At 37.0% G+C, this 22,300-nt stretch overlaps 1 protein-coding gene across 3 annotated transcripts in view; it reads left to right on the top strand.

The window, feature by feature from the left end:
* INTS6 (integrator complex subunit 6) overlaps positions 1–21,559 on the top strand; it is a 44,211-nt gene extending 22,652 nt beyond the window's left edge. For 2 of the 3 annotated variants that reach the window (XM_066989423.1, XM_066989416.1), the window contains 14 exons: positions 4,524–4,707; positions 5,659–5,784; positions 6,633–6,787; positions 9,559–9,711; positions 9,838–9,970; positions 10,443–10,537; positions 10,823–10,933; positions 12,529–12,744; positions 12,853–12,979; positions 14,021–14,163; positions 14,692–14,926; positions 15,661–16,032; positions 16,489–16,582; positions 20,986–21,559. In XM_066989423.1, the coding sequence (XP_066845524.1) occupies positions 4,524–4,707; positions 5,659–5,784; positions 6,633–6,787; positions 9,559–9,711; positions 9,838–9,970; positions 10,443–10,537; positions 10,823–10,933; positions 12,529–12,744; positions 12,853–12,979; positions 14,021–14,163; positions 14,692–14,926; positions 15,661–16,032; positions 16,489–16,582; positions 20,986–21,079 (2,238 nt within the window). In that variant the 3' untranslated portion in view covers positions 21,080–21,559. The remainder of the gene's footprint in view (positions 1–4,523; positions 4,708–5,658; positions 5,785–6,632; positions 6,788–9,558; positions 9,712–9,837; positions 9,971–10,442; positions 10,538–10,822; positions 10,934–12,528; positions 12,745–12,852; positions 12,980–14,020; positions 14,164–14,691; positions 14,927–15,660; positions 16,033–16,488; positions 16,583–20,985) is intronic. The other variant, XM_066989431.1, reaches the window with a different exon arrangement.
* Positions 21,560–22,300: the final 741 nt, after the last annotated feature.

The raw sequence follows: 22,300 nt of genomic DNA, 5'->3' as shown, positions 1-22,300 counted from the left end.
ATCAGTTCCACATTCAGGGTGGTGTGTTGAGTAGATTCTTCCTTGGATTCACTTGTCATAGTAGTAACTTGAGGAAATGATGGGCTCATACTGTTAACTAATACCATCGTTAATTATTGGTCTGATGCTATAAATTCCTCTTGGAATTGGATTTTGCTTCTGTCATGGTCCCTCAAATTTGGTCTTGGCCTTTTCCTGATCTTTCCTTTAGAAAGTTTTCAATCACATGAAAGGCTTTCTCTTTGTGTTGTGAGATGCAATAATTTTGTGGCTAGCTAATCAAATGTCATACTTCACCAGTTTTGCAGCTTTTGAGCTATCTCCCCATGTCTTATATCTTCTACATACGCTCAATTTTAGTAAAAGCATTAAACTCCTGTTTGCAAGTCTGGGTTATTGACCCATTGATATTCTGATGTGTGGTTATGCAAAAAAAAAAAAAAAAGGCATGAGGAATGTTCTTTGGCTTCCGTTTGTTGCTATTCTTCTGATCTTCCTGTTATAGGAGACTCTTATGGAAGGAATCAGTGATTTTTGGATCCCTTATCCATGAACCATTTGTATTTTCCCATTGATTCTTTCCAGGATTTGTCTTGCATCCTGGCTGTAAAAAGTGGCAAGATCCTCCTTATTTTCAACAGTAATCAAGACCTGGAAATGCTCCACAATATTTTTAATAGTAGCTCTTCCAGCTCAAGTCTTGATTTCTAATCAAATTGTGTAATAAGTCTGTGGCAGATCCTGTTCAGTGTGATCCTTCCTTATGCATGTTATTTTTGTTAGCGGTTTCTGGGATCGCAGTATTTGATGACGAGTCCCAGAGCTTGTGACGTGTGAATACTGTGCAACTATCAGCTTAGTGCTAACAAGGTTATCAGGATGGCAAAGTCAATCGTGTCATTAACATGGTTTGTCTGTTGGCTTGGTGTCTCTGTGACCTGAAATTATTTTCTATGGAAGAACAATTTGTGTTTTTTTTCTGTTTTATAACTGCAAAGGATTGCATAGAAAACAATAGGAAAACACTCATTTCCTAAGGATCTGAAGTAGAGGTTCTTGGTCTGTAAAGGGCTCGCTTTCTCAGCTGGGCTTGAATCCTGTTGTCTGTCCTTAGTCGTTGTGTCCTCTAAGGATGTGATGCTGCATTTGCTTGGAATGTTAGATGTGACTTGTCATTTTTATGGGTAAAAGAAAAGACTCTTCAGGACGTCTACTTGCAGATATATATCTAAGAAAAACAGAAAAGAAGTTGACTGTCTATATGCATATTTTGAAGTACTCGTGTAGCAGCTTTTTATGAATTTTAATACGATGCAGCTGCCTGTAGTTACCTGTGTGCTAAAGCTTAAGCAGTCCTAGTGCTGTTCCTTATTAATCTATCAGCCTCTCTTCACAATCATTGCCAGAAGTGCTTTGCACTCTTCACTAGCTACCATGTCACTGCACAGATCTCTAATGGTGATTTACCTTTTATCTGACCTAGAGGCCCTCTATTTTTTGAGGATTTCAGGCTGTGCTGCATGACTGTGTAGAGACGAGTGCTCAAACAAAAGATCTGCTTACCAATAATAAATTTTCTTTATCATATTGTCATGTTAGAGGTTGACCCCTAACCTCTTCCACTAGATTCCTGTACATTTTAGTGAATTGGAAGACAGAAGGGGGCCATAAGGCACATACTGCTATCTTATTGTAGCATTATAGCATTTGGTAGGTTTTGTGTATGCTCTTACAAATAGGTTTTGAGACAAACCAAATCTGTTTTCTAGCACTGGGTTGTGAGGGCTCTAGTGTGTGATGTTATGCATACAACATGTTGAAGACCACTGCTGGTAAACAACCTCCTTTTCACTTGTTCATTCTATCTTAAGCTCAACAACTAATATGAAAGACAAGGCAGAGGAAAAGATGTGAAATCTGTGGGGAAAGAGAAACAAAAGGCAAGTTGTATGTTTCTAGGCTCATCTTATTTTCTGTTAGGTATGCAGTTGCTACAGTAATACAACGCCAATTTTCAAACAACAAAAAAAATGTGGAAAGACTGAGTTACTAACGTGGAGATTGAGGCCTGGTTTGAATCTATAGCTTCTCTGTCACTTCCCATCCAGGAAAATGGATGTTCAATTTAACTGAAATTGAATTGTGGGGAAGAGAATGAGGCTGTGCGATTCAATGATACTGGTGGCTTTGCATGTCTTGTTACAGTTTGAAAACATTCCTGATAGTATATTGTGCATGTTGCAGTAGCCTGCTCCAAAGACCTATTTGTTTTTTTGGGGGTTTCGCTCACTGTAACTGGATGAGCCGAAGTAAGGTTTTGTAGTTTGAGATGAACTGAACTGAGAATAGCATTGGGCAGGGTCTGATGGGATCCTTATGATGTGTGCGCTGCTGGAGAGATACAGTGCTGCTACACAGGTATGTTTTGCAGATGAAATGTGCTTTGCAGAACCTGTACATCTTACCTGTTGGCTCACTTCTACGTAGGAAAGTATGTGGCACTGCTTAATAGTAGCCCCAAATGATGACAGCGTGGTGCTTGCAATTGGATCCTCTCACAGTCCGGATCAAGGCTGGCTGTTGATGACCTATGTGGCTATTCTTTTAACCAAGTTACCTTTGCCAGACGGGTATTGGAGGCTGCTTGTTCAAAAAGTGGAAAGACATGCGCATCAATCAGTAATAAACTATGTGCATAGTTAAGTGCCTTTTGAAAAACTTCGTGTGAAACATTTGGGGAAAATGTTGCTCTTCTCATGTGCTGTCTGCTTGCGTCAGCAAAAACAAATTCAGGAGGAAGCATCGGGTGTACCAAGAAGTCCAAAATGTTCTGATGGTTGCTCACATGTTATGAGTGGCTCTGTCATATTTGTTCCTGGGTTTGAGAATGCATAAGCTAATTATTTTCCAACACGAAGGCATGTTTTTTTCCCAATATGAGATGCTTGCAGTTATGTAAATAGGAGTAGCTGAGGCTTCATCTCCTTTAAAAACAAATTGTTGCAAACTTGTTAACCAGCCACTATGAACTGAAATGTATTTTTTTGGACTCACATCAAGTTTTGCATTAAGACTGATAGCTTCCTTTGCTGACACAGATGAGATTTAGATCTGAAATTTTTGAATTTTTCAATTTTTGAATGCTGTGCGAGAAAGTTTCGTCCTAGCAGCCATTCCTGAGTTTCTACTTTTGGGCTTAACCCCTGTATTTGGCCAGGTAATAGAACTGTTGCTACCATTCGTGTCATTGCTTGGGGACTTTGTCCTGTCTTTATGGCTGCAGTACTCTAGATTAAAAACAAGGGTTTTACTTGTACTGACAGTGGGTACTGACAAGGGTTTTACTTGTACTGACATCTGCCAGGGATTTATCATTTTGTTCTGAAACTTGTAGTTACTTGTTATAAGCCCAGTTTATCTGCACAGGGTTTCTAGAGTTGAATGTTTTGATAAACTTTGTTCACACAGATCAGTGGGGAAAAATCTGTACGCAAAAGGAGAGACTAAAGTCTTCTAAATGTTTGGTTTCTTAAAAGCTAAAGCATTGATTTTCTTTTTATTTGTTAACTAGTTATAATTCTACAGGTAGCCCTGGGAATTTTAATGTTCTGTTGGTCTCTGTGGCTGTTGGCGTTTAATAAATAATGCCCTGACCATTCCTCTATCTCTAGTGAACTACATTTAAAACTAGAAGCTTTTGAATCTTTGCTATTTCTTCTGGGAATTAAAGGAAAATGAAATGCCCCTGGATGGTATCTGTAATATTTTAAACTAAAATTTATGTAGCTCTTCCCAGAAAGAAGCAACACAATGGCACATGGCAGACAATTCTTGTATAGATAGCTGTAGCTGTTATTGATTATGTAAAAGTGAGAACACATTTTACATTTCAGTGTTGATTTTAATCTGTTTTTCACTTACAGAACAGAGGAGGCATGAGTTTAATTCTGGGATATGCCCAATTTACCTAAAATCTGTGCTTTCTCATGCTGTAATGTAACCACCACGTTAGTTTGGTTGTTGAAGCTGTGTTATTTGAAGTAGATGATCATGGCAGGTGGATTTTTTGAGCAACTGTACCTGAGATTTCTTCTGCAGGAGTCTTAAATTAAAATTACCTTTTCATTTGGCTGTGCCTTTTTATCTCCAAGAATCCAAGAAAAGACTGAGCTGAGAATGGGCCTATTTTGCAGAAAATTATTTGAACAAGAGACTGCTGCAGTAAAGCAGTTGTTACTGCTGAAATTTTAAAGAAAATATCCTATTGATTCTGAAGCTTATATTAGTATAAAAGGAGTTTGTTCACATTTGGTTTGTAGTTCTCAAATTTAGGCATTGTGTTGCCCTGAAATATGTTTGAAGTGTTGATTAAATAACAATGTCTCCACTTCTAATGTATGGTAGCTGAAGAAAATTACAAATATCTGTGGAAAGGTTACAGGTGTGTTTAAATAGAGTGAATTGCCATAACTATATAACTCTATTTTTAAGTAATGTATTCACAGATTTAAATTCCTTTTCAGCTCCACTTACCTCTCAATTCCCCTCTTCCTGGAAGTGAGTTGACTAAGGAACCCTTTCGATGGGATCAGAGGTTGTTTGCTTTAGTTCTTCGTTTGCCTGGTATCACATCACCAGAATCAGAGCAGATGACAGGGGTACCAGTGGATGACTCTGCAATCACACCGATGTGTGAAGTCACAGGAGGTAGGTGCCTTGGCTTCCTTTGATAAAACAATGCTTTTGAATATGAATTGAACTTAGCTTTATTAATCAGGTATGTGTGGTGGAGTAACTATTAAAAACTCAAAACTCTGTTATAATAAATCTCATGATGCTTACTGCATTAAAGCTAAAGATAACTTAATATAACCTGTCTTGGAAGCGTGTGAATCTATTTTCTTAGCAGTTTATTACAAGAAAACTTTTTTTCCCAGCGCATTTAAGTTACAATTAGAAATTGTAATAATTGAGTCTGTTTTATCGTACAGTTATGCTAAATTTCTGGCATACTCTAAGTAAGCCAAAAGTGAGGGAAATGTTTGAGTTTTTTTCAGAGAATGCAGTGCAGAATTTCTGCAATGCAAAATGAAGAATTCTGCAAAATTGATACTTTTCTCATCATAATGTGTATTCTTAATCTCTCAGAAATTATATTCAAGATCAAACTCAGGCATTAGTTCCATAATTCCTTTGTAAAAGGCTTTGATTGCATCACATGCTAAAAGCGTAATAATTCTTATGATGCATTGGAGGGGATGTGGTTGAAAATAAGCAAAGTGATTTAAAAAAGCATTCCAAAAGGATCTGATTCAACTACTTTCTGACTAATGCAGGTTATCCCAACAGGTGCTTTGAGATTTGTGGACAGTTAAGTGTTGATGTCCGTCACAAGGGGGAGCCCATTTTCCATGAATCCAATCAAGAATTTGAGATAATGGCATTATGGGGCTAAAACCCAAATGTTTCAGATGAGGTGCATGCAACACTGCCACTGCTTTGCTAGGCTGCCTTGTTGCTTAAAGAGAATGTTTGGTAGATGCTTTAGATCAGTAACCCATATGTATGTCATTGGATATGGCAAGGCAACAATTTTTGAATGACTTAAAATAAGGGCAGGAACACTGAGCAACCTTAACCTTGGCTGTTTCATTCTAGGTCGATCATACTGTGTATGCTCTCCAAGAATGCTGAATCAGTGTCTTGAATCATTGGTGCAAAAAGTGCAAAGTGGAGTGGTAATAAATTTTGAAAAAGCTGGACCAGATCCCTCACCAATTGATGGTACTTGAAATTTTTATACTGTTTCCAAATGGCAGGGATAACTGTCAATATAGCTTAGTGAAGTTAATGTTGAGTTGTCAAAACAAAAGGAAAACTGTAGCAATTTAAAAGACATTGATTAAAAAAAAGTTCTTCCATGTTTGTAATTCAGTTGCACTTTCTTTCAAAATACCAGCAATATAGCTATTAGACACTATAAAACGTCTATATTTGGTACTGTTACTGAGGTAGTCTTAAATGCAGTTATTCTCTTCAAGTGTAGAAAAATGGGTTCATGAGTTTTAAGCAGTAATTTGCAACCACCTAGAAATGCAAGTAGCTTGACGTTGAAAATACTGTGTTTTTATGCTTATCTCTTTGTTTAACATAGTAAAGTGCACACTGATTTAAAATAGCAATTATGATTTTGTATTAACTTTTCATTCTAAATAAATGAAAATCTAGGACCCTTTTAGGATGTTACTGGGAAGTTTTTGTGAGACTTTCTAATCCTGCTTTGCTGCAGTAAGAATTTAGCTCAGCAGTCTTGGCTGTGTGCTTTAAATGCTGTCTTTAAGCATGGAGATTTGAAGGTTATCTGGGAATAACAATGGGAGGAGGACACTATTATGAATGACTTCAGATATTTGCTTCTCAACTCTAATACTGTAGACATTCAGTGCTTATTTGGTTTCTCATTGTTTCTGTATTTTTGCAGAAATGCTTGTTAACAGCTATCACGTTCTTAGAAATATTAACTGAAGTAATAGCTTCCCTGGGATCATAGTTCTTGAACTCTTCACAGAAGTTGCTTAATGCTTTTTGAGCTTTAATGCTATCTTGACTTATAAAGCCTTTTTCTTTTGTAGATGGACAGGTGGATATAGCTAGGCCCTTTGGACCCCAACCTTGGCACAGCTGTCACAAACTTATTTATGTCAGACCAAACCCTAAAACTGGGGTTCCTATAGGTCATTGGCCTGTTCCCGAATCCTTTTGGCCAGATCAAAATTCTCCAACGCTGGTAAGTACTGAGGTTAGATGAAGCAAAAGGTTTGTGTATGGGAGAATATTCCAGGATTTCCTATTTAATTACTTTTAAGTCTTGAGAGATGTACTCCATTGGAGGCACCATAAAAGCTCTGTGAACTAAGAAGGAATGTCACTGTTGCAGTTATTTGTTCATAAGTAATTCATCTGAGATATGGTGTTCCCTTTGAAGCATAAAGAAACTGGCTGTATATCATGTTGCATTTGTTTGAACTCTTAAAATGTAAAAGCAGAAATAAGGTGGCGTTTTGATAATGGACTACTAAGTTTTATTACCTGACAGATAGTATTAACAGAAAGAAGATAGTATGATCTTCCAAGTTTTGAATCATTGTGATAGTTCTGTATTCACAGCATCAGTTGAATGTAACTTCATCTGCTGTTGTTTGGTGGAACTATACTTTTAATTTATCCCAAGTAGAGAAACTTGCATTTTTTTCTAAAATACTGCCTACAGAATTAGCTTTCATTGCTCTTTTTTCATAAGAGTATGCTGTTGCCTTCTGCTTGGTATGAAAACTAATCTCTAGTATAAAGTATTTTTGTATTTCTGCTTATCTTTGAAAATCATTAAAGTGGAATTGATGCAGTTGTATAATTGTTCCCTGCCTTTCATGATATTTGTTTTCACTGTTTTATCTGAAAGTAGTTTGACTAGTGAACCCATTGAGCTTTTCTTGAGCTGTATATCCCTTGAGGAAATTGGTCCTTTGAAATACAGGTCGTTGCAGAGTGATACAAGTATAAAAGTCATGTTTACATATATACATAAGTCATGTATATAGACTTGGGTATTGCTGGCATCTATAGCCACATTCAGTGAAAGATACAGATGCTGTTCTTAACTACAAATCAAACTAACATATGGATAAAAGTAAATCTTCTGCAGTCATTTAAAAAGCAAAAAGCCATTGTGCATTGGATTTTGAAAAGTTGCTGTGTAGGAAAACTACCCTGTGTATTCCTTGTAGTTATCAATGGTATATCTGCATCATTTCACTGTGTAGAGTCTTTAGAATTTGTCTGCTGCTGTAGGTCTTGATTGAGATCACTAAAACAGATCTTACCAAGTGGAGAGTTAAATCCACTGAAAAGTTGATGTTAACTCACCTAAACTGTGAAAGATAAAATATTTGCCTCACTTGTAGCATGTATAGTTCTCATAACTGCACAAGCACTGGATTACTGCACATGCAGATAAATTTCTGTTAATGTCAATTGGAATTCCACACAAACTTCCTTATACAGTGTGGGGGAGCTATATTTCCTGATAGTTTCAAGACTTGTATTTTTGACTTTACTGACAATACGGCTTAAATACAGTTAAAACTTAGACAAGAGTTACAACATCTGCTACTTAACAATTTGTAGTTATTTTTTTTGTCCCCTGCTCCACAGCGGAGTTGTCAAAAACAGTCCTACTTTAACAACTGTTCCATATAATGTAGACAGTACTATCAAGGCTTCCTTAAATGTGTGTGAAAGTCTGCTAATAATTCTGTTGGTACACCATTTAAATGGCTGCTCCCACTGTTGGGGTTAAAAAAAAACAAAAAAAAAAAAAAAAAAAAAAAAATTCTGCTGTCCAGACAAAACTTGTTGGACTTCTCAAGTCTTAGCATTCAACTTCTTTTGCAGCCTTCTTATTCCTAGTATAACTGCTTCATGGCTTGGTCAGAAACTCCACCACAACTATTTATTGGAGGCATCTTCTTTGAAGAGAATTGCAGTTCCTTCAGTTGGTTGGGCCTCCTGTTTTGTGTGCACTTGGACAGTACACCTTCCTCAGAGTGGAGACACTCAAGGCAAGACCAGCTATGTGGGCAGATAATGTTTGTGTGGCTTATCCTAAAAGGAAGAGGCTAGAGCTTATAGCTTTGTAGAAAAACTACTTTCAAGGTGAGGTGGTAGGAAGGTTCAAGAAACCCCATTTCCCTAGCTCATCTTATGTATTAGTTGCTTGTTTGTAAAGAGACTAAATGGAAGGAGGCTTCCCAATTGAGCTTGAAGGAGGTTAAAGGTAAGTATTAAAAGCTTAAGTTCCTCTTCTGAAAACCCTTCAACAGAAGGCATATAGTTCCAATTTTCCTAATTTAAAAAAATGCTCTTTTGCTTTCAGCAAAAGAAACTTCAAATATTATCAGTTCATACTTAAACTATATTTTCATCAGTCACAGCCTTTTCCCTGTGATTGGTTAAAAGAAAATAATTTAAACTGCCTGAACTGAAATAGGTTTTCAATGTTGTAGTTGAAATGTGAGTTCTTGTAAAAACTTGTTTTCATATTATATAAATTGTTTTCAATCAGGTTGAAAATTTTGAATGTGAAATTTGCTCAGGTGGAAATGTGCTGTTAAACAGAGGAAGTCAGCAAATGAGAAAGTGCAGTTCTTGCTTCTACAGTGAATAAAAGTGGGCAATGAAAGGGTAGCATTGAAGATTATTTTTGTCCACACAGATTTATTTCCATTTGTAAAGTTTGTGTATATGCAAGAAATGTTACTGCTTTAGACTTTGTAAAATAACTAGTATGTATTTAGAAAACTAACTTCCATCAGTTTTTAAGACAGTGCTGATGCCATAAATTGAGTATTTAGGACTCATTAACAATAAGTATGAATTCTGTATTGAATAGGATCCTTAAGTATGTCTGTTTTCAAAGAATCTGTATTACTTTAGTTGTCATAGTACGATTAAATTTTAGTCATTGTGCAGACTCATTAACAGCAGAATGTTTATATTTAGCCACCCCGCACATCTCATCCTGTGGTGAAATTCTCCTGCACTGACTGTGAACCAATGGTCATTGACAAACTGCCTTTTGATAAATATGAGTTAGAGCCTTCACCACTGACCCAGTTTATCCTGGAAAGAAAATCTCCTCAGACCTGCTGGCAGGCAAGTAGAATATACACTGAATTGAAGTTATTTATAGAAAGCTGTTTTTCATGAACTTCTTCTAGAATCAAAATAAGATGTAAAATTTCAACACAATATTTTCAATTTACATGTGTTTTATTGCAGGTATATGTGAGCAATAGTGCAAAATACAGTGAGCTTGGTCATCCTTTTGGTTACTTGAAAGCTAGTACAGCGCTGAATTGTGTGAATTTATTTGTGATGCCTTACAATTATCCAGTCCTCCTTCCACTGCTAGGTAAATACCAATTCATAAAATCCTGAAGTAGTAGAGAACTGAAAAATTGATCTGATCCAAACAGATTACTCCACATGATGACAGTATTAGTCACACACCTGTAGAAATCTAGAATGTTGAACAATGTATTATATTGTTAGCTCACTTCAGTAATAAATAGTTGAGTGATACTGGATCACACCCAAAGTGTAAGAATAATGTAATCATCATTCTTTCAGATATATTGTAGTCTTCCTCTTTTTACTGTTTTAGTAGCCATTTTCCCCAGTCTGCCTCATTGTCAATTCAGTTTGATAAATAATCAGGTTCCATCTTTCGGCTGCAACTTTAATCTCTTGTTCATATTTAATTGCATATATGTTAAAACAGTGTATTCAAGCATTGAGGAATTAACATTTTCTTGAGCATTTCTCCTGTTAGAAAAACATGTATAGACGTATTTAATTTTGTCTCTATTTTCTATAATCATCAGATGACTTGTTTAAAGTGCACAAGGCAAAGCCAACGTTAAAATGGCTGCAGTCATTTGAAAGCTATTTGAAGACAATGCCTCCTTATTATCTTGGGGTAAGATGACTTACTGTGTTCATGCTTCTATTTTATTACGCGACTATAGTTATCTTTCCACTTATAGGTGTTTTCTTCCTATTTCAAGTAGAATATATATTCATTTGAGAGAATGGCAAATTTTTTATGTACAATGATGCTTATAAGCAAAACCCTGCCCTGAAAAGCTTTTATTTTCTGTATTTAAGGACTTCAGGTTCTATATGAAATGGATATAGTTAGTTGAAATATGTATATAACGCTTGTAAAGTTAAATATGACTCTACAATATATTCCATGTTTCAGCCTTTGAAGAAAGCTGTGAGAATGATGGGAGCACCAAACCTTATAGCTGACAATGTGGAATATGGACTTAGTTACAGTGTCATTTCATATCTCAAAAAGTTGAGTCAGCAGGTAATGTTGAAGCAAAAGAGCAGTAAAAACTTGTAATATCAGGATAATCTTAAAATACTCAAGGTTTGGCTTTGAAGGAGAAAAGAGCAGAAAGATCAAGTTAATGCCTTCCCTAAGCAATTAGCAAATTTTTTTGGTTTTGTGAATTGAAGGAAAATGTTTAAACAGACTTTATAGAGTGAACTATAAAGATGGGTATGGAGGTACAAATTATTTTTTTATATTTAAGGAACATTTTTACATGTATAGTCAGCATTATACTTTTGTCCAAAAGAAAACATGTTGTCTTACCTTAGATTGTAAAGCTGTTCTAGCATTTTTGTGAAAATAGGGGTTTATACTTAGGTACATCTGAATCAGAAAGCGTCTTTTGAAATGAAAAGTGTTCAGTAAATATAAACTAAACTGACAGAATTCAGAATCTCAAATAGGATAGAAGTGGCACGTGACCTTTTCAAAATTATGAAGTTGTTGACTGTGTTTAGAGTAATGCTGGTATCTTTAACTAGTGGTCCCCTGCACCAGCTAAAGCATTTCAGTCTTGCTACCTCCGCTTTTATTTTGTTGAACTGTGCATGTTAAGCTTTCTTGTTCAGGAATAAAAGAGTGCAATAGGCTTGAAACTCTAAGAAATAGTAGTGCAAGTACTTCTAACTCAGCTAACAAGTATTTATGGAAACACTTTATAACAATGTTTTAAGAAAAAGTGTTATTTGAAGGAGGATGCAAGCTTCTTGAAGTCTAGAGTATGTTCTAGAAAATCGTGGTCACATTGCTCAGTATTTTGCTAAGTGAACTAGTCTCTCAACTTAGACTTTTTAGATTTCTAAAGTTCGGTGATGTAGACGGCAAACTGCTCTTAAAGCTTTTCTAACTTATGAAAAATTCTGCCACTAGAGACAAGTATTCTTAGGTATGTATTCAGATTTTAAGTAGTCTATAAATTTGTGAAAGTGCAAAAGAAGTATTGGCAGGTGTGTTACCAAATTACTTTTAGTTCATTGTTCAGTTGTATTCTGCCAAAGAGTTGGCATTTGTGAACATGTTTAATTTTGGTACAAATCTAACATAATATTGGGGGGTTAGGTCTGTCTAGTCAAACGGGGTTGGGCACTATCATGTATTATTTCTTATTTAATGTTATGACTATCTGTATTGAGTGTTTAGAAAGTTGATACCATTGTATGACAGATCACAACTATAGTTGTGGGAGAATTGATCTTTTGAGAGTTAGTGTTTAGCTCTTATAGCAGAAGAAAGTTTGAGCACAGATAGATTCGCTGAGAATTACTAGTCAAATTATGGCTTTCTGTGAAAATAAAAGCATTGCATGCATATTGGTGCTTAGATACCATAATGGGCAGCAGAGGAGAAATATGCAGAAGAACTAGGCACAAACTGTTCACTATATTTGAAATTGTAGTAAACATTAAGTGGTTATGTATTAAGCACTCCTTAAGCACTCATCCTGGTTATGGTCATAGTGTATTAGCACATTGTTGAATCTTCTAGGTAGGAATTTAAAATGAATAAGTCTGACTAATCCTTTTAAGAGCATATTGTCAATTTTATTTATTTATTTATTTCAAATTAAGGCCAAAATAGAGTCCGATAGAGTCATTGGCTCTGTAGGCAAAAAGGTAGCGCAAGAGACTGGAATTAAGGTCAGAAGCAGATCACACAACCTGTCTATGGCACATAGGAACGATTTTCAACATCTGCTACAGGGGATTACTGGGGAAATTCCTCATAGACCTCTAGACCTCAATATGAAGGAGTATGCTGGGTTCCAAATAGCTTTGCTGAATAAGGTAAGCACCACTGTGTGTAATGTTGTTATTTTCAATATACTACCATTGAAACGCTAGATATTGTTTCATACATTGTATTGATTGAAACTTTATTTGCTGAAACCACAGGATTTGAAACCTCAGACTTTTAGAAATGCTTATGACATACCTAGAAGAAATCTTTTGGATCAGTTAACACGAATGAGATCTAATTTACTGAAGAGTACTCGGAAGTTCCTCAAAGGACAAGATGAAGGTTAGATAACATTTTTTTTGCCTACCTGTGATATGGCTTGTACTAAAAAATGAAGACTGTAAAAAATAGATTAGTTCTTGAAAACTTAGAGGGTGTCTGTTGCCACATTCTCCTTTTTTTTCCTTAAAAAACTTAATGGAAGAAAAATAGTTGAGGATAGTTGAGGTCTTTCCTTTAGTCTATCCTGAGGAGACTTGGTCATTTGCTTAAGATTTGTAGTTCATCTTTTTTCCCCAACCTTCATGATAAATCCAAACAAACTCATGGGACAGTTCTGAACATTATGATCTTTCTCCATACAATAAGCGCATTGTGAACAGTGGAAAGGCGAGCTGGCTTACTGGGTGCTACCAGTGTGATTCTTTTGCCCTTTAAGCCAACAGTGGATAGTTCAGTAGTCCAACTTATTCCTTACTCTAGTCAGACTTACTCCTTACTCCTTTCTCTTTCTGCTGTGTCTTCAGGTGCTACTTTATGGTATCTAACAAATAGGTGATAAAAAAAAAAGTGGAGAAAATGGGAAGGGCAATGCAAGTGAAAGTGTGTGTTATGTTTTCACTTGGTTGCAGATGTTAATCTGACTTAAGTAGTGGCAGAGCTAATATTGTTTGAAAAGCAAAGTTGCTGTTTGGGGTTAAACCACATGAAAAATGTTAGTTTTTTTTCCTGCTGTTTCTGGTAGCATATATTCTGCTTGACTAAAGGCTTGGCAGCTTTAAGTTCATCAAAATTGTTCAGGTCCTATGGATTTTAAAGTCTTATCAATTCGGGACACTGAAAAACTGAAATCCATGCATGACAACTCTTTCTATTTCCATGTCATGATGAAACTCAGGATACATACTGATTCGTTTAAGCAAGCTTTCTACACTCAAAATATGATGCTATAAATACCAGTTAGGTGAGAATAATGGTGAGTTTTGCACATCTGTTTTGTTAATGCATTTGATAAAAGACTGAAAATTGGAGTTAAGTGGATATAGACTAAATTCTTGTAAAGTGGGCAGTATTGTATATTAATAAACAATTCCATTAAAACAGATCAAGTTCACAGTGTACCTATAGCACAAATGGGAAACTACCAGGAATACCTAAAACAAATACCCTCTCCGCTCCGAGAGCTTGATCCTGACCAACCACGAAGGCTCCATACATTTGGCAATCCATTCAAATTGGACAAAAAGGTGACTTTTCTATAATGCTGCTCTTAAATTGTGCTGTTGTGTGTCTGCTGATTGGGCCATTCAAAGAACAGGTATAGGAAAAATGCTTCCAAGCATATGGAAAGGCACTATCTGTAAGAAAGTTCCTCAGATGTTTTTACATCAACATTACTGTATGGAGGACAGTCTTTATTAGAAACCAGTGTTGTGCCTTTGAACTGTTGCACAAATGAAATATCTTGGAGAGCATGGACTTTCCCTCGGACTTTCCCTCTCATCCAAATCTGTCTTGGACTTCAGTAAATCATGAATATAATTTAAATATTTTCCCTTAAATATTTTTTTTCATTCTGCAATTATGAAAAAGAAGTTTGGCAGCCCTCTTATCTTTTTTCTCCTGTTATTTTGGTTGGCACTTAAGAAGTCAATACACGATGGCATGTTGTACGTTGCCATATACATGGTAAACATGGTTATAACATCAAAGCTTTCACTATGTTTTATATTATGTGTTTCTGGTTTAAAGTTTATTCTACCCATTCAATGCAGGGAATGATGATAGATGAAGCAGATGAATTTGTATCAGGACCTCAAAATAAACATAAAAGACCGGGAGAACCAAATATGCAAGGGATTCCAAAAAGACGTCGGTGTATGTCACCCCTGCTCAGAGGTCGACCACAAACTCCTCCAGTTGTGAATAACCACATTGGAGGAAAAGGGCCACCAATACCAACCACACAAGCACAGCCTGACCTTGTTAAACCCATTCCTATTCACAAAAGTAAGTGAATTTTTGTTTTTAGAGAGTTCAGTTTTTATTTATGCAAAAAAACTTGTTTATGTGAGAGTACCATTGGCTGATTTCCCAAATACGGCAATTTTTGAAAATGAAGTGTTTTAAGTGTGCATCAGGGACTAATTGCAAAGAGCTAATGTAGCCCTTCAAACAGAAGTCTCTCTCATAGGAACTTTCCAGTATAAACAATGAATTTCCTGAATTAAATGAGGAGACAGTGTAAACAGTAGAATGTTCTTCCTCTTCCTGGGAATTCAGATGCTTCAAAAGTATCACTGCTTTAAGTTACTTTGAATTTCACTGCAGTGGGGTGAATTCAATTCCTTTAGTGTGGAGTTGAGTTGCTGTGCGACAGCGTTCAGCACTACAGTAAATTTGTTGGTTCACTTTAATAGGAAAAGAGCAACATGTCACAAGTACATTTTACAGGTTTTTTCTCTTCTTTTGATAGTACACGTAGTGATTTTCCTTTTCATGTGAAGAGTACATCTGTGATCTAAGCCATTAATTGCCAGGAGATAAACTGACGTGCTTACTGTTATAACCCACAAACATTTTCATGTCTCTGGCACGTATGATAGACTATAGCATATATGATAGACTATACAAGCTGGAGCATAGCTTTCCAAGAATTTAATCAATACTCAATAGGCTCGCTGGCCTCTATCAGATCATAGAGAATGCAAAACTTGCAAGTGTAATCTGTGTGTTTTTTTTAGCGTCAGAAACTAATAATGAGATTGCAATGGATGATGTGGTGGAGAATCATGTTACAGACCCACTTTCATCGGATGTTTTCCCAAATACCATGGATTCAGAGTTCTCAATGTCCTCTTCTCCATTCAATTCATTGGATCGACCAGCAGCTCATACAGAGGATGTAGGCCACGAACATTTAGGGAATAACTTGAATGTTGATGGATTTTTGGAGAATCATGATGAATTGGATAGTAAAGAACAAAGTACTGAAGAAAACTTGCCAATGTCTTCACCCAGTAAAGGGAAAAAAGCAGTGCACTGCAGAAGTTCCAGAGAGATTAATATAGAGCTAAGAGCACAAATTATGAAAGAAATCCGAAAACCAGGAAGGAGTAAGTATACCAAATATCTTCATCAGATGATTGACCTGAGAGCTAGACAAAGAATTAATATTAGATCACTATTTTAGAAAAATGCTAAATCACAAGACAAATTTAAAGTTAAAAATTGGTTTTAAAACATTGATTAAAAACTGTGTGGATGAGTGATTAAAACATTGCGGTATCTTTCTATATCAGTGTTTATGGAAGTCATGGTTTTTATATTGTTGGTATTAGAATTAGCACGTTAGGTGCTCCAGTAATATCCTGAACTCCCACTATCCTACATTTGCTAATGTTAATATTGATAAAGCAGTATGTTGTTATGAGCCTGGTTGTTACGTGATATATCCTAAAAGGTTACGAAAGCTGAATGAAATATGTTGAATTTCGCTCACATGAAGCAAAACGTTGCAACAGATATCTGTCTGGTATCTCTTAAACTGTTTTTGCTCTTATCTTTTCAAGAGTATGAAAGAATCTTCTTTTTACTGAAACACGTACAAGGAAGCTTACAAACCCGTCTGATATTTTTGCAAAATGTTATTAAAGAAGCTTCAAGGTAGGTCACTGAATTGTATTAATCCTATAAAATGACACCATCGTGTACTGCTATTCGTAGCTGCTCGACAGCCATGCAGTTGCTTGTTTGAAATTTCCCACACAGAGCTTTGCATTGCAAGTAATTTCGGGGGGGGGGGACAGAGATAGGTAAGCTTCCTGATGTGTTGTTTTGCTCAAGCTCAACTTTTTGCCTCACATTACATCTTCAGTTTTAGCTTAGCTTTAACTGCTAAGTCACAATAAAAATAGGTGCACAATGGTAATTAATTAGAAAATCAGTCAACTTCTAGAGCTCAAATATGGGTATACTGCTAATTTGAAGAACTGGAGGTACTGCATTTTACTGAGAACTAAGCTTTCTGAAACAGTTTAAATTCACTATTCTGCATCAATTCAAAATCCTGTCCTAAAAATAGTTTTGAGATTCAGGTTTGCTCCATAAACGTTTGCTCTTCAGATTTATTTCCTTCAGAAATAAGTCCTATTTCCACAGCCTCAGACAGAGGTAGGGTTTGCTGGGGTTTTAAAATGTTGTTAATCCAGTGACACTTGTTCTTACATCATCTTCAGACTACTTGCCTAGCCTACTACGTGACCACTCAGAGAAAGGAAAAGAAACGTAATGCTGACTGGAACCAAGACTTAGATTTAAAAGAAATTCCAACATCTTTTCAACTGTAAATATAACTTTAAGGTTTACTTCAGTGAATAGTTGATTTTCTATGTTTTTGTAGAAGTCAGCTTTTTTCCTATGGCATTATTGATCAAATTTTATGATGAAATAAAAAATCAAAGTGATTTTAACATAAAACCATGCTGAGAGGTAAAGGTATGCTGACCATAGGACATTCATACGGCTCTTCTAGCCTTCTACTGCCAGCACAGTTGGTCAGATAGGTCATGCTCTCCCTATAGCAACAATTTTTATTATCATGCTTTTGCTTGATCTGTCTTTAATATTTTATCACCTGTCAAAGTTGTTCCTTAGCCTGTAGATTGTACATACTTCCTCACTATCTCACCAAATCAATACAATATTATTGCTCCTGTGGTCTGTGGCAGTCATTACTGGGTTTGGAATATTTGTGCCCCTAAATGTGGCTCTTGAGATCAGGCCCAGTCAGCATGGGTTTATGAAAGGCAGGTCCTGCTTGACGAACCTGATCTCCTTCTATGACAAAGTGAAACACTTAGTGGATGAGGGAAAGGCTGTGGATGTGGTCTACCTTGATTTCAGTAAGGCTTTTGACACCATTTCCCACAAGATTCTCCTCAAAAAACTGGCTGCTCTTGGCTTGGACTGGCGTATGCTTCGTTGTTAGAAACTGGCTGGGTAGCTGGGCTCAGAGAGTAGTGGTGAATGGAGTCAAATCCAGTTGGAGGCTGGTCACTAGTGGCGTCCCCCAGGGCTCAGTACTGGGGCCAGTCCTCTTTAATATCTTTATCAATGATCTGGATGAGGGGATCGAGTACACCCTCAGTAAGTTTGCAGATGACACCAAGTTAGGTGCGTGCCTTGATCTGCTCGAGGGAAGGAAGGCTCTGCAGGAGGATCTGGATAGGCTGGAGCGATGGGCTGAGGTCAACTGCATGAAGTTCAGCAAGGCCAAGTGCCTGGTCCAGCACCTGGGGCGTAACAACCCCAAGCAGCGCTACAGGCTGGGAGATGAGTGGTTGGAAAGCTGCCTGGCCGAGAAGGACCTGGGAGTACTGGTTGATAGTCGGCTGAATATGAGCCAGCAGTGTGCTCAGGTGGCCAAGAAGGCCAACAGCATCCTGGCTTGTATAAGAAGCAGTGTGGCCAGCAGGTCTAGGGGAGTGATTGTCCCCCTGTACTCGGCTCTGGTGAGGCCGCACCTCGAGTACTGTGTTCAGTTTTGGGCCCCTCGCTACAAGAAGGACATGGAGGTGCTCGAGAGAGTCCAGAGAAGGGCAATGAAGCTGGTGAGGGGTCTGGAGAACAAGTCTTACGAGGAGCGGCTGAGGGAGCTGGGTTGTTCAGCCTGGAGAAGAGGAGGCTCAGGGGCGACCTTATCACTCTCTACAGGTACCTTAAAGGAGGCTGTAGCAAGGTGGGGGTTGGTCTATTCTCCCACGTGCCTGGTGACAGGACGAGGGGGAATGGGCTAAAGTTGTGCCAGGGAAGGTTCAGGTTGGATATGAGGAAGAACTTCTTTACTGAAAGGGTTGTTAGGCATTGGAATGGGCTGCCCAGGGAAGTGGTTGAGTCACCATCCCTGGAGGTCTTTAAAAGACGTTTAGATGTAGAGCTTAGTGATATGGTTTAGTGGAGGTCTTGTTAGTGTTAGGTCAGAGGTTGGACTAGGTGATTTTGGAGGTCTCTTCCAACCTAGATGATTCTGTGATTCTGTAATTCTTACTTCTGTTGCACTGCTTCTGTATTCTACTTATCTTGAGCTGACTCTTTCAACTACTGCCAAACTTTGTAGGGAATATTGCTGTAGGATGCACCAGAACTAAATCCTGTCTGTCAACATAGCCAACAGTTTTTTGTAAATGGTGGTGGAAAAAGTTGGCTAGAGAGGTCTTCAATATTTCTGGAGTTGGCATACCAAGCCATTTATGGCCCTACCAGAAAGAACAGGTTTTTTTTTTTACTTTCTGCTAAATAAAAACATAGAATCATAAAACAGCCTAGGTTCAAAAGGACTTCGAAAAATAGTTTCAACCTTTTGTGAGAAAAGGGAGCCTAGATAAGACTATCTAGCACCTTGCCCAATAGTCTAGAGCACAAGCTGACAAGAAAACATGAATCAAAATTCTTCAAATTGACAATTCTCAGTATGAGAAATTCAATTCCTTTTTATTTATTCTACAAACTGAGAGCTTTGAACTATTAATTACATAACAAAGCGCGAAGTGTATACCTAGACAAAATGCTAAGAAATACCAACTTGTGATAAAAACGCTAGAAAGAATGAATGCAAACAATTTTGAAATAGTAATGAACCTTAGTGATCAATAGCTACAACTACTTTAGGAAGTTTTACTAGGAGTACTGATTTTCTTAGCAGGTTGGACAGTTAAATCAGTAAGAGTCAATGTTTAATTGTATTAATTAGTGTCATTTGCTATGGTGAAAAATTCTTTTGCCTTGAAAACTTGTTCCTGTGGTGTTCAGCATTTGGAAGAGAAGCTTGTGAGATGTACTGTGGGACTGGACATAGCGACTGTACTGTTAGCACGGGCGTTTGATTTATTGTGATAGCAGTTAATATATTTTTCCTACCTTTCACTAGGCTTTAATTTTCTAAGAAATGTATCCTGCTTCAAATGTACTTAACGGTATTCTGAAAAGTAACATTACTCACAGAATATAAGCATGTTGAATTTTCACTAGGATGTATTGTAGTAAAACACTTTGTTATTAGCTTAAGTCATTTGGCTTTTATTAGAGCAAATGAAAAGGAGTAGATACTTATTTTCCAGGCTGGTACTTTTCAACAAGCAGGGATCAGGTATGTAAAAAGTAGTGAAGAATGGAGGGGAATCAGTACTTGGTGTGGGATTTGTTTGGTGTTACTGAGACTTACAGTAAGTGAGCCATGAGCATGGACTGGGAGGCCTGGCTGGGATCATAGGACAATAAGATCACAGGACTGAACTCTTGAGTACAGTTCAGAAAAGTGTTGAGTTGAGAAAGTGTGTGATCTTTTCATTGCTGCTTATCACAGAGTATGTGTACAGCTGCCAAAGTGTCAGTCAGAAGTGCTTCTCAGATGCAGAAACATTGCAGGGGTTAGGGTTTGCTGGAAACAGTGATGGACAGTAATGCTGCAGTGGGCTCAAGCAAAGGAGACAAAATGGTCTGCTGTCCAAATTTCTGTAGTCAATAAGGAATAGAAGTGCAGAGACTCCAGGTATGGATTAAATCTGTATTTTCCTTAGTTTCTCAAACTTTCATTTGTATTTTCTTTATATCTGCTTTGCAGTGTCTAATGGCTATTTCTCCACCAGTACCAAAATCACTTGGCTTTTGTGAATGCACTGTGAAGGCATGCAAATAATCCCTAAAAGCTGTTGCTAGCTTTAGGGTTGTAGTTGTTTTGGCATATATTTTATATCTGTACTTGAGAAGTTTACTGATGGAAATAGCAAACACTTAAGAATTTCTCCTGACTTTCCAAAGGCTGAGTGATGATCAACAACATACTAGAATAGACTCTAGTAACCCTAGTTTGATATTCTCTGACTAAATTGAAAGCAAGTTAGAAGCTTAATGTTAGTAGCTTAACAGAACTTGAGGAGACAGCAGTATATGTAATGTCATCATGCACTGTACCTAAAATAATCACTTAAGATTCCAGGGTTCAGTAAAAGTTTGGGAAAGATGTTTTGTTTACTAGCATGTGTATTCATTATGCTTTGTTTTAAATGCAGGTTTAAAAAACGAATGTTGATAGAACAGCTAGAGAGTTTTCTGGAAGAAATCCATCGCAGATCCAATCAGGTCAACCATATCAACAGCAGCTAAGGAACTGCACACAAGAGAAAGCCACAGCAGGGCACTGCTGTCCTTACTTGCATTCATTTTTGACATGCACTCTTACCTAAAGTTCTGTATCGGAAAGAATGAGAAGCTGCTCTATAAAATGATGAGAAAAGTATCCATCATCTTTTTTCTTCATTTCTGTTATTTTTGTAATGTGAAAAATCACGAAAACATTTTTATTTAAATGGAGAACTCCTTGCTTGTCATGGACTTAAGTGTCACTTTCCCTCAGGTTCTATTTTCTTAATCCAACCTTCAAAACTATCACCTCTTAAGGTTGAACTTTGCCAAAAAGTTGCTTTGTAATTTTCAGAAAAAAAAAAGCACATACATAAAACAAGGTAATGTTTTGTATATACAGTTATTTTGGATATATTATTGTAAGTTGTATAAATGTATTTTGAAAAATATTTAAGAAAAGCACTTTTGTTATTCCATCAATAAAAGCTCTATTTTAATCTTTGTGTAGGACTGAGTACATTTTTTTACTTGGAACGGTTCCTTCTGCCTTCTTTTTACAGAACTTCCATGCCTTAGTGTCAGTGTGATACCAAATAATGAGCAGTTTTGCATCACTGGATATTCTGTTCTTAATCAGAATGAGAGAAAAGCAAAAGCAGAGTCGTGACTATGGCAGGATGATGATCTTAGCATTGTGTACTTTGTGCTTTACTGTTTAGTGACTAGAGTAACAAACTTATGTACTGTATGCACATTGACATCAATGACACAGTTTTATGAAGATACAGTGTAGAAAAGCAGAGGTCAGTAGCCTCTGAGGAATTCTGCACACTTCTGTGTCAGAATCTTTTGTTTAATAATGGGAGGAGCAGTCCAGCAATCTTGGACATAAGTTATTACTGAATACTTTGTTGGTCCTGTCTTTCATCTTTGCTAACTTCTGGAAAGCTTTGACTCAATGGGAGCAGCTCTCCTCTGATGCTTTTCTTGAGAGTTGGTGGTTTGTGGTCTTCACCTAAAATCTTCATGGGCAGGGGTTTCTGATGCATCATGCCATCAGTTGATGACTTGTACTAAAACACTATCTTAGCTTTTAAAAGGGTGTTGAAAAAGCCATTTTTCAAGATACTGTTAGCTGCATTCTGTGTTCTTCAGGAATGTGTTCCATGCTGTGTTCATTTAAAAAGAAAAGATAAAGACAGTGAAGGTAGGTATTACTACCCTTTTTTTCGGTAGTAATAT

This window comes from Anser cygnoides, chromosome 1 (assembly GCF_040182565.1).
Source record: "Anser cygnoides isolate HZ-2024a breed goose chromosome 1, Taihu_goose_T2T_genome, whole genome shotgun sequence".
NCBI classification, from domain to species: Eukaryota; Metazoa; Chordata; class Aves; order Anseriformes; family Anatidae; genus Anser; species Anser cygnoides.
This window is presented reverse-complemented; position numbering and strand designations above follow the sequence as displayed.